At 37.7% G+C, this 16,935-nt stretch overlaps 1 protein-coding gene across 5 annotated transcripts in view; it reads right to left on the bottom strand.

The window, feature by feature from the left end:
* The window catches only part of GPC5 (glypican 5), a 1,343,656-nt gene that overhangs the window by 835,041 nt on the left and 491,680 nt on the right, over positions 1 to 16,935 (bottom strand). Inside the window, exons 7-8 of one of the 5 annotated variants that reach the window (XR_005376464.1) lie at positions 12,599 to 12,728; positions 11,477 to 11,542 (exon numbers count right to left, since the gene is read on the bottom strand). The exons of 3 other annotated variants lie outside the window; for them this stretch is intronic. Coding sequence is in view for 1 of the 2 variants with exons in the window: in XM_038569869.1 (XP_038425797.1) it covers positions 12,696 to 12,728 (33 nt within the window). In the remaining variant the exon portion in view is untranslated. Of the gene's footprint in view, positions 1 to 11,476; positions 11,543 to 12,194; positions 12,729 to 16,935 lie in introns of those variants that run through there. One more of the 5 variants, XM_038569869.1, reaches the window with a different exon arrangement.

The following is a 16,935-nucleotide window of genomic DNA, read 5'->3' as shown; positions in this document are numbered from 1 at the left end:
TTTTGATTCATCAAACATTGTGAAAATTAATAAAAGGAAACTTCATTTACAATGGAGTCAGGAGTCTGGCAGGGGTGGGGTGCATACCCCCTACCATTTGTCAACTGCAGACCCAATAAGAAGAGAGGCAGCTTGCATGAAGATACTAACTTGGTTACTACTTTACTATGCCAGCAGGTGGAAGAATGCTTTCTTCTTTCCCTCCCAACAACAGCCCAGCCAATGACAGACTGTCACAACTCAGCCAATTAAAACGCACTATACTTCAAACTTTCAGTTTACTCTAATAGATTTTTTGTATTTAACAGCCCTCCCAACTTCCCCTTCTTCTTTGTTCCTTCGACTTCCTATGGTTTTACTTTTAGCTTGCTTGTCCCAGATTGCAATTCTCTTCTTTGCCCAAATACACCATTTTTTTTTGCCAGTAAAATAACCAGCAATTTCATTTTGAAGGTTAACAGCATAAACAAATAATAAACATGCCCAAGTTGTAAAAGAATATTTTGGAGCAAATATACTTTACAAATAGATATAATTCAAAAGTGAATATATATACCTGTCTTGATGACTATCTGCAAATCTTTTCTGTAGTATTCAGACTGAAAGACTTCACTAAGGAGCAATTTATTAGTCTGTCTCCCTCTTAATTTACTGAAATAAAACAAGATATTTCCAAGCCTCTTGATGAAACTAAGTCCTGTGAAAGCTGACAACGAATCTCTTTTCTGATCATATATTACTCCAAATATATGTTTTTGATTACATAATAGAAGTTTATTACTTTTTTCTCTGCTTTTCCTCACTAACTCTAAAGGGAAACATTAAAGTAAGTTGTTCTTTATTAATAATTCAGTGAATTTTTCAGTCCACTGATGTCGGGCAGCTGAGTGACCTGAAAATTAACCTTCCTAGAAGCATACTGCTAGGCTTAAAAAACCAGTGGCTCTCACATATGAGGAATGTACCCTGTAGTTGTCTAATTATTTCTGTTTAGATGTTCAGGTGATTAGGAAAAAAACTGATATTCTTCAGTAAGTATGTCCAATTCTACCTTGTACTAATAAACAGCAAAAACAAAACAAAAACAAAACAACAACAACAAAAACTGCATGCCTCTCATACGGAAATCTCCTTTACAAATTAAATTTGTTTAACACTTAAAAAATATTTCAAGAATTATAACTTGGTAGACTTATTGAGCTTAAATTTGCATTTCAGAGAAAACTTCATGATAATTATATTAGAAAAAAAAAAAAAACAAGTCAATTATCAAGAGGGATGAAAATCCCACATAATGGCAACAGTTCAAGCTCATAGGTACTGAATGGGACTCCATAACCACAGAGTGATTATTTTGACACATTCAGCTGTTTAATATCATGCCTCACTGCCCCTTTCTGGTTGATGATTTTCCTTTGTAGGATATGACAGGCCTAAATGAATTTGCACCCTTGTGAATTAAAACCCTCTGATTCATTGACGTTGGCTAAAATCCCTCATGCTCTAAGCAAATGCGTCTTTTTCTTCTTTCAATGCATCTGAAGACATATACAATTACATGTGAGTATCTGAAATTCTTACAGAGCTATAAGGAAAGAAGAATTGGTTAAATCAAGATGTAAGAAGGAATAGGAAAGATAAATACGTAATCATTAACTTTTTATTGACATCATGGCAAAACAAATAAACAAGCAATTTAAGGTTAAAATATGTTTCCAAATGAGCACTCTTTTATATCTGACTTCACAACTAAAATGCATTTGGAGCCAAGGAAGTTATATACTTGAATGAATAGAAAACATTATTGAGTATTTCTGTGTCAGGGAATATTGGAAGTGTATTTTTAAGTATTAACTCATTTAATCCTCATCATGTCTTTCATGAGGAAAGTGCTTTATGATTCATATTCCATTTAATTTTACTTAATTTCAATTCCTCAGGTATAGTGGAATGAGCTCAGAATCATTAGATTATGGAATATCAACATTATTCTCTGTGAAGGTTAACAGCAAAATAATTAATGTACAAGTACACTGAATTAACTAAATTTTTGGCTGCCAGAGCCAGCAGGATATTACATTGCTGGTGAATTTATTTATTCCTATTTATCCTTATAACCTCCCCCTTCATCAGTCCTTTCTGCCTCCTCCACTTAAAGTTAAGATTATAATGTGTTTAATCTATATCTTTTTTTTTGGGGGGGGGAGGTCTGCAAAAGGTGTATTTTTGTACCTGTATTGTTCATTCTTAAAAATGGTGTTATGCTCTAGAGTTCATTTTGCTTCTAACTCTTCTCAGTCAATGCTAGACCTTTAAATTCTGTCCATGTTGCTATGGATGCACTGAATTTATTGTGCCTAAGCATTGCAAAGTACCTCTTGATGTGTACCTGCTGTGTTTTACCCATCCACTCCCCTAGCAACTATTTCTCCTATTTCTGCCACCAAAAACAAGTATTTCAATTTTTGTTCCATTTGTTCCCATTGTTGCAAATGTTCTAATAAATGTTCTGCTACACATTCCCTTATGTACCTGTGTGAGAATTTCTTTGGGACACACACACACACACACACACAGTAGCCTAAGACTGAGCTCAAAGCATGCACATATGCATGACTAGGGTAAGGCATATTGCCTTGCTTTCTAGATTGGTGGCACTGGCTCTACTATCCTAGCAGCAAGGAATCAGTTTTATCTTTACATCAATTCTTCTTATCTTTAAAAATTTATTTATTTATTTGAGAGAGAGACAGAAAGAGAGAGAGCTGGGGGAGGGGCAGAGGGAGAGATAGAGAAGCAGATTCCTGGCTGAGCACAGAACCTGATGCATGACTCAATTCCATGACCCTGAGATCATGACCTGAGCCAAAATCAAGAGTTGGGTACTTGATCAACTAAGCCACCCAGGCGCTCCACATCACTCCAATTCTAGGCACTATCCAGCTGTATAATTTCTGGCATTATACTCCTACCTAATAGGCACAAAACTATACTATATCCAGTTTGAAGATAAGAAACCAAAGGTAGGGATCCCTGGGTGGCGCAGCGGTTTAGCGCCTGCCTTTGGCCCAGGGCGCGATCCTGGAGACCTGGGATCGAATCCCACGTCAGGCTCCCGGTGCATGGAGCCTGCTTCTCCCTCTGCCTGTGTCTCTGCCTCTCCTTCTGCCTGTGTCTCTGCCTCTCTAAAAAAAAAAAAAAATAAAAATAAAAAAAAAAAAAAAAAATAAAAAAAAAAAAAGAAACCAAAGGTACAGGTGGGAGCTGAGAAGATGGCGGAGGAGTAGGGTCCTCACCTCACCTGGCCTCACCAACTTACCTAGATTACTTTCAAATCACCCTGAAAACCTATGACTTCGACCTGAGATTTAAAGAGAGAACAGCTGGAATGCTACAGAGAGAAGGGTCTTTGCTTCTAACAAGGTACGAAGGTGGAAAAAAAAATTAAAAAAGAATCCAGTGGGGGAGGAGCCTGCGAGGAGCCGGGCTAAGGCAGGTGTGGGGAGCCTCTGGCACAGGAAAGCCCAGACCCGGGGAAGCAGGAACTTTAAAAAATCCGCACTGGATCCTTCCTGGACGGAAAGGAGCTCAGCAGGGAAATCGGGCAGAACCGCAGGAGGGGCAGTAGAGCCTCCAGTCCCCCTGAGTCACTAACAGAGGAAGCGCACCCGGGGAGAGCACCACACACCGAGGGCCAATCTCGGTAAAGCGCTGGAGCGTGTGCCCAGTGGGGCCTCGGGGAGAAGCCAGGCGGTCAGGTGGGGGCTCTGGGCGGAGGGGGCTGTGTGCCCTGCTGCCTTCGGAGCTGAGGCCCGGGGAGCATGATTCCAGCAGCACAGGCCTGGGATCCCAGGGCACCGAGGGACACAGCCCAGGATCCTGCACTTCCCCCGGGACAGGCGGAGACAGGGAGGGCACAGGACAACGAGGATGCTTCTGCCACTGGGTGCCCCCGAGCTGTGCAGGTCAGTGCCCCCGCCACCCCGGGAGCATCTAGGCCAGTGCAGACTGGGAGGCTGTGGTAGTTATTGCAGGGGCTGACTGCAGGGCTGGAGAGCTGGCCACAGCCAGTGGTGTTATTCCTCCTGTTGTCACCCTGTGCCTGGGGGAGGTGGGGCCACAGGGAACAGGGGCCTCACGGGGTAAACAGCTCACCTGAGCCCAACACCTGGTTGGGGGGGGGGTGGGGCAGCTCCCCCAGGTGCACACACCTGAGAATCAGCACAGCAGACCCTCCCCTAGAAGACCAGCTGGAAGGACAGAGGAAGAGCAAGTTCTCTACCAAGCAGCACTGGAAAGCTCCAGGGGAAGTTGAGGAATTTACAGTATATAGAACCAGAGGATACCCCTCCTTTTTTTTTTTTTTTTCCTTTCTTTTGGAAAATACAACTCATTTTTATATCAGACTATAAATTTCCAATTTTTTTCTTTTTCTACCTTAACTACAATATCTTACCACATCTTCATTTTTAAGATTCTTCCTTTCTGACTTTCATATTTCTACAATTACATGTCTTATATATATTTCACACTTCTAGATTCCCTTCAACATACTCAACTTCATTTTGGGAGATATACAAGATATGTCTTTTTGTTCTGTGTTTTTTGTTTTCTCTGCCTCATTTTGTTCTACAAAGACAGAAGTTAATACCTTCTAAAACATGACCAGCATGACACAGAACCAAGCGGTATACCGTGCTGATTCATTCTGTGAGATGCCTCATTCCCATTCTGCCCACCTCTTTTATCTCATTTATGTTTTGGTGGTCAATGTTGGGGCCTTCTACAAGTATTTCTGGTTTATATAAATTTGGGACTGAGCATCTTCTAACATACAAAACTTAATATACTCACAAACAAGAGGATCACCCTAGAGAACCCCTCAGGTAGACTACATTCTCCCTCCACTACAACTTCAACACCACCACAATCTCCCAGTCACCCCCCTTTTTTTCTTCTCCTTTTTTTTTCTTTTTTTTTTCTTTCTTTCTCTCTTCCTCTTTGGGATTCTTGGCCTTTATTTTTTACTACTTTGTTTTAAAATTTGTTTTTCACTTTAGTGGTCCTTTTGTTTTATATCGTTCTGATCTTTCTTTTTCAATTTCTGGTCTCTGATCTCAGCAGAATCATCTAGGGTGAAATTTACTTAGGTCGTAGTTGATATTCTTGACTCAGCCTGCTCATACAGCCACTCTGCAGCGAGCAAAATTACTAGAAGGAATAACTCCCCACAAAAGGAAGAATCAAAAACAGTACTCTCTGCCACAGAGTTACAGAATTTGGATTACAATTCGATGTTGGAAACCAATTCAGGAGCACAATTATAAAGCTACTGGTGGCTCTGGAAAAAAAAAAAAGCATAAAGGAATCAAGAGACTTCATGACTGCAGAATTTAGATCTAATCAGGCCAAAATTAAAAATCAATTAAATTAAATGCATTCCAAACTGGAAGACCTAACGACAAGGGTTAATGAGGTAGAAGAAAGAGTGAGTGACATAGATGACAAGTTGATGGCAAGAAAAGAAGCTGAGGAGAAAAGAGAAAAAAAAATTAAAAGACCATGAGGAAAGGTTAAGGGAAATAAATGATAGCCTCAGAAGGAAAAGTCTACATATAATTGGGGTTCCAGAGAGTGCCGAGAGGGCCAGAGGGCCAGAAAGCATATTTGAACAAGTCATAGCTGAGAACTTCCCTAATTTGGGGAGGGAAACAGACATTCAGATCCAGGAGATAGAGAGGTTCCCCCCTCCAAATCAGTAAAAAACATTCAACACCTCGACATTTAATAGTGAAACTTGCAAGAACCAAAGATAAAGAGAAAATCCTTAAAATAGCAAGAGATAAAAGATCCCTAACTTATACGGAGAGAAATATTAGATGAACAGTAGACCTATCCACAGAGACCTGGCAGGCCAGAAAGGGCTGGCAGGATATATTCAGGGTACTGAATGAGAAGAACATGCAGCCAAGAATACTTTATCCAGCAAGGCTCTCATTCAGAATAGAAGGCAAGATAAAGAGCTTCCAAGATAGGCAGAAACTGAAAGAATATGTGACCATCAAACCAGCTCTGCAAGAAATATTAAGGGGGACCCTGTAAAAGAAAGAGGAAACCCAAAGAAATAATCCACAAAAATAGGGACTGAATAGGCATTACAATGATACTAAATTCATATCTTTCAATAGTAACTCTGAACATGAATGGGCTAAATGATCCCATTGAAAGACGCAGGGTTTCAGACTGGATAAAAAAGCAAGACCCATCTATTTGCTGTCTACAAGAGACTCATTTTAGACCTAAGAAAGAACACTTCCAGCATGAAACTGAAAGGTTGGAAAACAATTTACCATTCAAATGGTCCTCAAAAGAAAGCTGGGGTAGCAATCCTCATATCAGATAAATTAAAGTTTATCCCAAAGACTGTAGTAAGAGATGAAGAGGAATACTATATTGTACTTAAAGGGTCTATCCAACAAGAGGACCTAACAATCATGAATATTCATGTGCTAATGTGGAAGCTGCCAAGTATATCAATCAATTAATAACCAAAGTAAAGACATACTTAGATAATAATACACTAATAGTAAGAGATTTCAACATGGCACTTTCTGCAAATGACAGATCTTCTAAGCACAACATCTTCAAAGAAACAAAAGCTTTAAATGATACACTGGACCAGATGGATTTCACAGATATTTACAGAACTTTGCATCCAAAGGCAACTGAATACACATTCTTCTCAAGTGCAATGGAACTTTCTCCAGAATAGACCACATACAGAATCACAAATCAGGTCTCAACAGACACCAAAAGATTGAGATTGTCCCCTGCATATTTTCAGACCATAATGCTTTGAAACTTGACCTCAATCACAAGAAGAAATTTGGAAGAAATTCAAACACGTGGAGGTTAAAGAGCATCCTGCTAAAAGATGAATGGATCAACAGGAAATTAGAGAAGAATTAAAAAGATTCAAGGAAACTAATGAAAAAGAAGATACCACCATTCAAAATCTTTGGGATACAACAAAAGCAGTCCTAAAAGGGAAATACATTGCAATACAAGCATTCCTCAAAAAATTGGAAAAAACCCTCAAATACACAAGCTAACCTTGTACCTAAAGGAACTGAAGAAAAAAACAGCAAATAAAACCTACACCAAGCAGAAGAAGAGAGTTAATACAGATTTGAGCAGAACTCAATGAAATAGAGACCACAAGAACTGTAGAACAGATCAACAAAACCAGGAATTGGTTCTTTGAAAGAATTAATGAGATAGATAAACCATTAGCCAGCCTTATTAAAAACAAAGAGAAAAGATTCAATAAAATCTTGAATGAAGAAGGAGAGATCACAACCAATATCAAGGAAATACAAATGATTTTAAAAACATAGAGCAGCTATAGGCCAAAATTAGGCAATCTGGAAGAAATGGACCCATTTCTGAAAAACCACAAACTATCAAAACTGGAACAAGAGAAATAGAAAACCTGAACAGGCCAATTACCAGGGAGGAAATTGAAGCAGTCATCAAAAACCTCTCAAGACACAAAAGTCCAGGGCCAGATGGCTTCCTAGGGGAATTCTATCAAATGTTTAAAGAAGAAATAATACCTATTCTACTAAAGCTGTCCCGAAAGATAGAAAGGGACGGAATACTTCCAAATTCATTTTCTAAATCCAGCATCACCTTAATTCCAAAACCAAAGACCCCACCAAAAAGGAGAATTATAGACCAATATCTCTGATGAACACAGATGCAAAAATTCTCAACAAGATACTAGCCAAGAGAATCCAACAGTACATTAAGAATATTATTCACCATGACCAAGTGGGATTTATCCCCGGGATGCCATGCTGGTTTAACACTCATAAAACAATCAACGTGATAGATCATATCAACAAGAGAAAAAAACAAGAACCAAATGATTCTCTCAATCGAGCAGAGAAAGCATTTGACAAAATACAGCATCCATTCCTGATCAAAGCTCTTCAGAGTGTAAGGATAGAGGGAACATTCCTCAGCATCTTAAGTTTCCATCTATGAAAAGCCCACAGAAAATATTATTCTCACCAGGGAAAAACTGAGAGTCTTTCCCATAAGATCAGGAACATGACAGGGATGTCTGCACTCACCACTGCTATTCAACATAGTACTAGAAGTCCTAACCTCAGCAATAAGACAACAAAAATAAATAAAAGGCATTCAAATTGGCAAAGAAGTCAAACTCTCCCTCTTCGCTTTGCTAGAACTCATACAGCAATTTGGCAATGTGGCAAGATCCAAAATCAATGCCCAGACATCAGTGGCAATTCTATACACTAACAATGAGACTGAAGAAAAATAAATTAAGGAGTCAAGCCCATTTACAATTGTACCTAACAGCATAAGATGCCTAACCAAGGAGGTAAAGGATCTATACCCTAAAAACTAGGGAACACCTCTGAAAGAAATTGAGGAAGACACAAAGAGATGCAAAAGTATTCCATACTCATGGATTAAAAGAATTAATATTATGAAAATGTCTATGCTACCCAGGGCAATTGACACGTTCAATGCAATCCCTATCAAAATACCGTGGACTTTCTTCAGAGAGTTGGAACAATAATCTTAAGATTTGTGTGGAATCAAAAAAGACACCAAATAGCCAGGGAAATATTGAAAAAGAAAACCAGAGCCAGGGGCATCACAATGACAGATTTCAAGTTGTACTACAAATCTGTGATCATCAAGACAGTGTGGTACCGGCACAAAACCAGACACACAGATCAATGCAACAGAATAAAGAACTCAGAAATGGGCCATCAGTTCTATGGTCAACTAATATTTGACAAAGCAGGAAAGACCATCCACTGGAAAAAGGACAGTCTCTTCAATAAATGATGCTGAGAAAATTGGACAGCCATGTGCAGAAGAACGGAACGAGACCATTCTCTTACACCATACACAAAGATAAACTCAAAATGGTTGTAAGTTCTAAATGGGAGACAAGAATCCATTAAAATCCTAGAGGAGAACACAGGCAACACCCTTTTTGAACTTGACCACAGCAACTTCTTGCAAGATACATCTATGAAGGCAAGGGAAACAAAAGCAAAAATGAACTATTGGGACTTCATCAAGATAAAAAACTTCTGCACAGCAAAAGAAACAGTCAACAGAACTAAAAGACAACCTACAGAATGGGAGAAGATATTTGCAAATGGCCTATCAGATAAAGGACTAGTATCCAAGATCCATAAAGAACTTATTAAACTCAACAGCAAGGAAACAAACAATCCAATCACGAAATGGGCAAATGACATGAACAGAAATTTCACCAAAGAAGACCTACACGTGGCCAACAAGCACATGAGAAAATGCTCCACATCACTTGCCATCAGGGAAATACAAATCAAAACCACCGTGAGATACCACCTCACACCAGTGAGAATGGGGAAAATTAACAAGACAGGAAACAACCAATGTTGGAGAAGATGTGGAGAAAGGGGAACCCTCTTGCACTGTCGGTGGGAATGTGAACTGGTGCAGCCACTCTGGAAAACTGTGTGGAGGTTCCTCAAACAGTTAAAAATAGGACTGCCCGGGGATCCCTGGGTGGCGCAGTGGTTTAGCGCCTGCCTTTGGCCCAGGGTGCGATCCTGGAGGCCCGGGATCGAATCCCACGTCGGGCTTCTGGTGCATGGAGCCTGCTTCTCTCTCTGCCTGTGTCTCTGCCTCTCTCTCTCTCTCTCTCTCTCTTTGTGACTATCATAAATAAATAAAAATTAAAAAAAATAGGACCGCCCTATGACCCAGAAATTGCACTGCTGGGGATTTACCCCAAAGATACAGATTCAGTGAAATGCTGGGACACCTGTACCCCAATGTTTATAGCAGCAATGTCCACAATCACCAAACTGTGGTAGGAGCCTTGGTGTCCATCGAAAGAGGAATGTTTTAAGAAGATGTGGTCTATATATACAATGGAATATTACTCAGCCATTAGAAATGACGAATACCCACCATTTGCTTCAACATAGATAGAACTGAAGGGTATTATGCTGAGTGAAGTAAGTCATTTAGAGAAGGACAAACATTATATGGTTTCATTCATTCAGGGAATATAAAAATTGTAAAAGGGATTAAAGGGGAAAGGAGAGAAAATGAGTGGGAAATATCAGAAAGGGTGACAGAAAATGAGTCTCCTAACTCTGGAAAATGAACAAGGCAGAGTGGAAGGGGAGGTGGGGGGGGGAAGGGGTGACTGGGTGATGGGCACTGACAGGGGCACTTGATGGGATGAGCACTGGGTATTATACTCTATGTTGGCAAATCGAACTCCAATAAAAAGATATACAAAAAAAAATAGAAAACAAAAGTACACGAATATTAAATAACTGGCCAAGGTCAAACCCAGGTGGGCTGACTGCATAGTGCACACTTGTAGTCACTAATTTGTACTTCCACCCTAGAATGAAGAAATAATAAAGCACCAGGCATTTTGGCAATCTAGAAAGCATATATGGCATCAACATTTAAATATTATAACCACAGTGAGTAGGAATGTGGCAAATGAAACTCATCAACGTGCTGAAGTGACTTAGGCCACTTAGGCCTTAAATAGTCTGTACTCTATATAATGATTTCATAATCAGTAGATTCATTCCTAAACTGGCTTTCAGTAGCTTGAGCCACTGATTAATAACAGCTCCCATGCAAGAGTCCACCTTATTTTTTCACAATGGAAAATGTCTATTAAGCATGATTTATAGCTATCACTACTGAAAGCACATTTTATTTGCCCAGGCTGAGTCATAAAGGAAATTTTCAAATGTATATTTCAAGTCATGGATATGAGTAGATAGGTACATGAAGCTACTAAGAATATACAAAAATCTTCCCCAAAACTTTTAATAATTAATAATTAAGTCCCTGTATAAGGGTCAAAACATATAAAAGCATTGTATTGTATACTTCCCAGTCACACAGCCTATACCAGATAGAAATAGTCATTTGTTGTGATTTCATTTAAGTCAGGAAAAAGTTATCTATTTCTCTAACGATTTAAACACAATGTTAGTTTTACAAGAGAATAAAGTATTTAGTAAAACTCTGGGGTCTCTCCAATACAATTGATTATACCTTGAAGAAAGATCCTAAAGTTTCAAAAATAAGGAGGCATTCCCTAAAACTGCCATTTGATGCAACCATCTTTAGAATATTGCAGTCTGATTTTAATGGCCACCATTCCATAGCAAATGCTCTTGTGAAAATGCCCTTATGAATTTAGTATTCACCAATGACCTTCTATTTATGAAATTTAATAACTGTTTCTTAATGGTTATCTAAATTTAATCCTCAACTGAATTTGACCACATTAGTTACATTCTCTATAGTTTGCTGAAGTCCTCTCTTTTCTCATTCACTTCCTACTTTTACTTTGTCATTGATGTAAATATTTATTGACTTGGATACTTACAGAAAGTTAGACCTTAATAAATTTTTACAAAGTGAACACACCTGAGTCCTGTAGAAATTTGTTCCATGGTGGGACACACTTTATCAGATTTAAAAAAAAAAAAAAAAGAAAAGAAAAGAAAAAAAGAAAGAACATCACCAGCAAATCTGAAGCCCCTTTCAAGACTCTTCTCACCATTAACAAACACCCTTCCTCCACATATACAAGCACTATCCTGACTTATCTTAATTCTTTCAGCTTTTAAGGAACCACAAATAGCACCTCTGTGTTTGATTCTTTTTTTTTTTTTTTTTTTGTGTGTGTGTTTGATTCTTTAGCTCAAAATTATGCTAGTGCATCTATGATATGTGAAGTAATAGTTATCTTTGCCAATTGCAGTACAATATTTATGAATATAACTATGAATATTCTATAATTTATTTGTATAATTGAATATTGTATAATTTATTTATTGCAATTTAATAGATATGAAGATCATAAAATGGTAGCCATTATTAAAAGCAAATAATCAAAATAATAAGATCAGTTTCTATAGTAAGGCACATACCATAGAGCATGTATTCAAAAGTGTTTATTATTTTCTTTTGTGTGTGTTTTGTTATTTTCAATTGCATAGTTGCCAAATTATACCTAAAGTTATTTAAAGTGAATAATTCACTTAGCCCTAATTTTTAATGAGGAGAAATGCTCTTCTTTAAGAAAAATTTTTCCTTGCATCATCTTCACTCAGCTTCATAAAGGAAAGATTTACTAGAAATCTTCCACATGAGAAGTAGTAAACATTTCTAGTTATAGAAATGAAACATAGCATTGATGGGACATGGTGTAATTCATTAAGCCAAATATATTTCAGGCCAAACTAATTATTCTTCACCATTATAACTATTTTTAAGATTCTGTTTTTCTTTACTTTGATCATATGTTAGAGAATTCTCCACAAGAACAGGAAAGTTCCTATTTGTTACTGAATTACTGCAACTCTCATCACAGCATTTGAAAATGATAAAAGAAGAAGCTTAAAATTCATCCTCTCATTTCACCTTTTTACTTTTACTGTAGTCAACCATATGGCAACCATATGAAAAATAGCCTTAATGTTTGTAAACATGTGGTTAGTTGGCAGAAAATTAATACCTGAAAGAATCATCTGCTTGTTTGTTATTAATGCTTTAAAAATATCACTAAAATCCCATTTAGGTAGTCAGGAGGCTTGTTTCTTCTGACACAGCTTTCAGACATGCCAAAACCAAGTAAAGTGATCAAGCTGAAAGGAATAAGACCATGAATATACTTTAGCAGTAAAAACTAGTTGTATTTTCTATTTAGAATTCACAATCAAAAGACAGAACAAACAGGTCTTCTCTCCCTGTCTCTCTCTCTGTGTATACATACATACATATATGCCTTTACATTTATAATATGTATACATAGATATACATACATACATATACACACATACAAAATATATCAATTTTAGCAATTCTTATAATTTATATATTCAAAATATAAAATGTGTCTGTAGAGTAGTAGAGATCAGGACAGAGTCTTCCAGTTCATTTATAATTCTTAAAATGTGCTGTTTATTGGGCTTTGCTAATTCATACTTCAGTAAATATTTAATGAGTCATTAGTATTGGCCAGGCATGCTAGATGGCCAGAAAAGATAAATAAATCACCCTCAAGGAGCTCTTAAGCAAGTTGTAGGGCAATATATAAAAGTAATAAAGTAGAAAGCAATGCACACTAAAGCAGTGTGAGAATAGTCATATTAGTAGGAGATGGAGTAACACTAGTACAAGTAGCAGTCATGGTAGGGAGCAAGGAGGTGTGGACTTTGGAGACACAACCCTTGGGTTAAATTCTAGCTCTTCCATTTTCTGCCATGGGAGGGTGGGCAAGTTTTTAAGTCTTTTGGTGCTTCAGTGTAGATATTTTACAACAGAGATGATAACAGTAACTAGTAAATGAGTTGTTACACATAAAGTTCACTGAAAAGAATTCTTGACATAGAGCAAACACTAAAGTTATTCATTGGCATCAATACCATAAAATACTGCATGGCATTCTGTGGATTCAGATACTGCACTGGGTGCTTTACAAATATCGTACCATTTTACCCTTGTTAAATCCTATGAGTTTAGTATTCTTATTCTTATTTGATACAAAAGGAAATTCAGGCTCAACTATATTGGTGACTTGTTCAAGATCACACAATTAGTAATTTGGAGAACTGGAATCCAATCTATTCTGCTGGTTACTCAAATCACGAACCAAATGCTTTAACAGCAGAGAGATGGAGCAACAGATGTTTGTCTTGGAATTTGCAAACTACTTATCGGAGGTGGGTCACTTGGTTTGGAAATTGAAACACAAATATGCATTAGCTGGCATAAGTAAATCATAGAATTTCACTCCAGGCTCAAGGAATGGCATGGTAAGGACATTAATCCATGGAAAAGCCTGGCAGTTTCAGTATTGAGAAAGAGGTCCTATATCACTGGTATGAGGGGAAATGGAGCATGAAATTTGCAATGGCAGATCATACAAGAAAACTCTACTGAAAATCTACAGAATTGGCTAATCCCAACTTCTATGAAATTAATGGGACACAACTCTTGACTCTGTTGTGAGCTTCTCTCTCGATAGGCTATTCGTGTTAATACTGACAGATTAAGCATTAGCACATTATCAGTTGAGGTGACTCTACCTCAGCATGTGATTTAAACAAAGGCTCTTTACCTAGCTCAGTCCATATCACATGGTATCAGATTCTCTATAGGGTGAACCAAAGGGTTCCTGCTATCGAAGACAAAGTGAAATTTTGATAATGACATGAGAATCTAGTACAGCAAAGAATGCACATGTGCATCACAAAATAAAGCAGGAACTTTCTTTCCTCCACAAAAACAGAAGTATACTGTCCGTGATGCAGGTTGCACTAATTTTACACTAACAGTATCATTAGGTTGACCTCTGATTTGTTACTTTTCTGCCTGAAGTTAGCCCTAAGGTACTTCCCACTTTCACAAATATTTTTTTAAAATTTATTTAAATAAAGAATTTTAATTTATTCATGAGAGATACAGAGAGAGAGAGAGAGAGAGAGAGAGAGAGAGAGCAGAGACACAGGCAGAGGGAGAAGCAGGCTCCATGCAGGGAGCCCAATGTGGACTCGATTGCAGGTCTCCAGGATCATGCCCTGGGCTGAAGGCGGTGCTAAACTGCTGAGCCACTCGGGCTGCCCTCAATTTCACAAATCTAATAGCTTAAGTGGTTATGCTAAACATTTTCTTGCTTTCTATTATTCTTTGGGTGTCCACCATCACATAACGGGGTTATTATTGATTTTATCCATGTTAATTTCTCCTACCACACTCTATGGCAGGCTATTACTTTGGTATCTTTTCAGGTTGTTTGCTTTATATGAAGCCACCTCTTAAATCATACCACATAGCACATATTTGTTCTCTTTTTTCTTTTACGACTCATTTACTGAACTTGCTTTCCTGTTTGTACCTTTTTTACTGAGAGAGAGCATGAGAATGGGAGCAAGTAAGGGTATGGATAGAGGGAGAGAGAGAATCTTCAGGCTCTACACCCAGTGCAGAGCCTATTGTGGCACTCAATTTCATAACCCTGAGATCATGACTTGAGGCAAAATCAAGATTTGGACGCTTAACTGACTGAGCCACCCAGGCACCCCTATATGTAACTTCTTAAAGTAGATTTTGTATTTTAGATTTTTTGCTTTCCTCTTGTTCCTCCTTTACTGTTGATTTTTACAGTTATGAATTAACCATTTTTATAATGATAGTAATGATAATATTCATTTTTGAATGTGCACACATGAATGGGAGCCCTGGGAGGTGGCATCAGATTTTTGCTTAATTAGAATTCTGGAAACACATGGAGATAGAGGGCTTTTCTTTATACTTTTTAAAAAGATTTTATTTATTTATCATGACAGACACACAGAGAGAGAGAGAGGCAGAGACACAGGCAGAGGGAGAAGCAGGTTCCATGCAGGAGCCTGATGTGGGACTCGATCCCGGGTCTCCAGCATCACGCCCTGGCCCAAAGGCAGGCACTAAACCGCTGAGCCACCCAGGGATCCCCTTCTTTATACTTTAAATGGTAGTTTTACAGTTGGAGACAACAGGAGTAGCCAGTTAACACCAAACAAATGGATAGTAACATACAAAGAGCTCTTCAAAGATATTACTTTGGTATTTAAAAAATGTTGTTTCCATAAGGACTATAAGATATATATGAATATCAAGGAGATGAGACAGTACCAACTACCTGGTAATCATTTGCACTCTTATGAAGCTAAACACCATCTGGTGAACATTCTTAATATTTCCTCTTCAAACACCTTAATAAGCTGTACTATTGACATACCATATGTCTCTTCTGGATGGTAATAACTGCATAAAGCGGGAAAACCAAAACATAGCTGACATGTATACTAACAAGGCATACTAAAATTGCATTTGTGCCATAGCATGGATAATTCACTTTGGCTGTGCAGCATTTCAGTTCGTTGGTATTTACACATGTTAGATCTCCATTATAACCCAGTTTGTTGCAATATGATGGATCCATGTATAATACCTATCACATCATGTCTGCCAAAACCCAACCACCAGAGAGAAATTGTAAATACATGGTTATATTATTGAAATTAGATAGATTATGTTCCCTAAAATATATTTTAAGAATTTCTGGAGTATTTTTAATATTACAAAAATAATCTATATTGGAGAATGACTATAGTTGATCGTTTTTTATATTTTCAAGAAAAGATAAATACCACAAACATAGTCAGCAGAGCCTTTCCCAAATTAGACTGTAAGCTCCAAAATGGAGGGTTTCACAAATGTACCCTCAACCCTGAACAGTGTTTAGCAAATAATGAGTGCCCAGTGAAAATTCATTCAATAGATAATAGAGTAAATCTGTACCCTAATATCTCAATTAATCAATATCACTTTCTTTTCAAATTCTACTTTTGTTTGTTTCATATTATGAATAAGCCACACAAGTATTTAATAAAACCTCATTCTTTCACTAGTTCAATAACTACTGACTTTCTATTCTTGGCCAAGCATTGCGCTCAGTGCTGTGGAGAATAAAGAAGACTCACCCCTCCCTATCCCATTCCCAATGAGCAAAATATGAATGGGAATTGGGACTAAAATAAATAGTGACAGGAATTCATTCAATAATTTTAACTGTAGTGTTCCCTGAAGACAGATTATGTCTTGCATGTCACATTTTCTTGATCACTCTATCAACCACTATACTGCATATTAGGCAGCTAGAATTATATAAGCTTGCCACTTAAGAACTGACAAAATTAGGATGAAGATGTCATGCTACTTTGATCAGTGTTTCCTCTATGAAGGGATTGTGAAACAAAATTAAAATAGTTAAGGAGAAAAATCAAACTGAATCAATTAGCAACAGTA

The sequence above is a fragment of the Canis lupus genome, chromosome 22 (assembly GCF_011100685.1).
Source record: "Canis lupus familiaris isolate Mischka breed German Shepherd chromosome 22, alternate assembly UU_Cfam_GSD_1.0, whole genome shotgun sequence".
NCBI classification, from domain to species: domain Eukaryota; kingdom Metazoa; phylum Chordata; class Mammalia; order Carnivora; family Canidae; genus Canis; species Canis lupus.
This window is presented reverse-complemented; position numbering and strand designations above follow the sequence as displayed.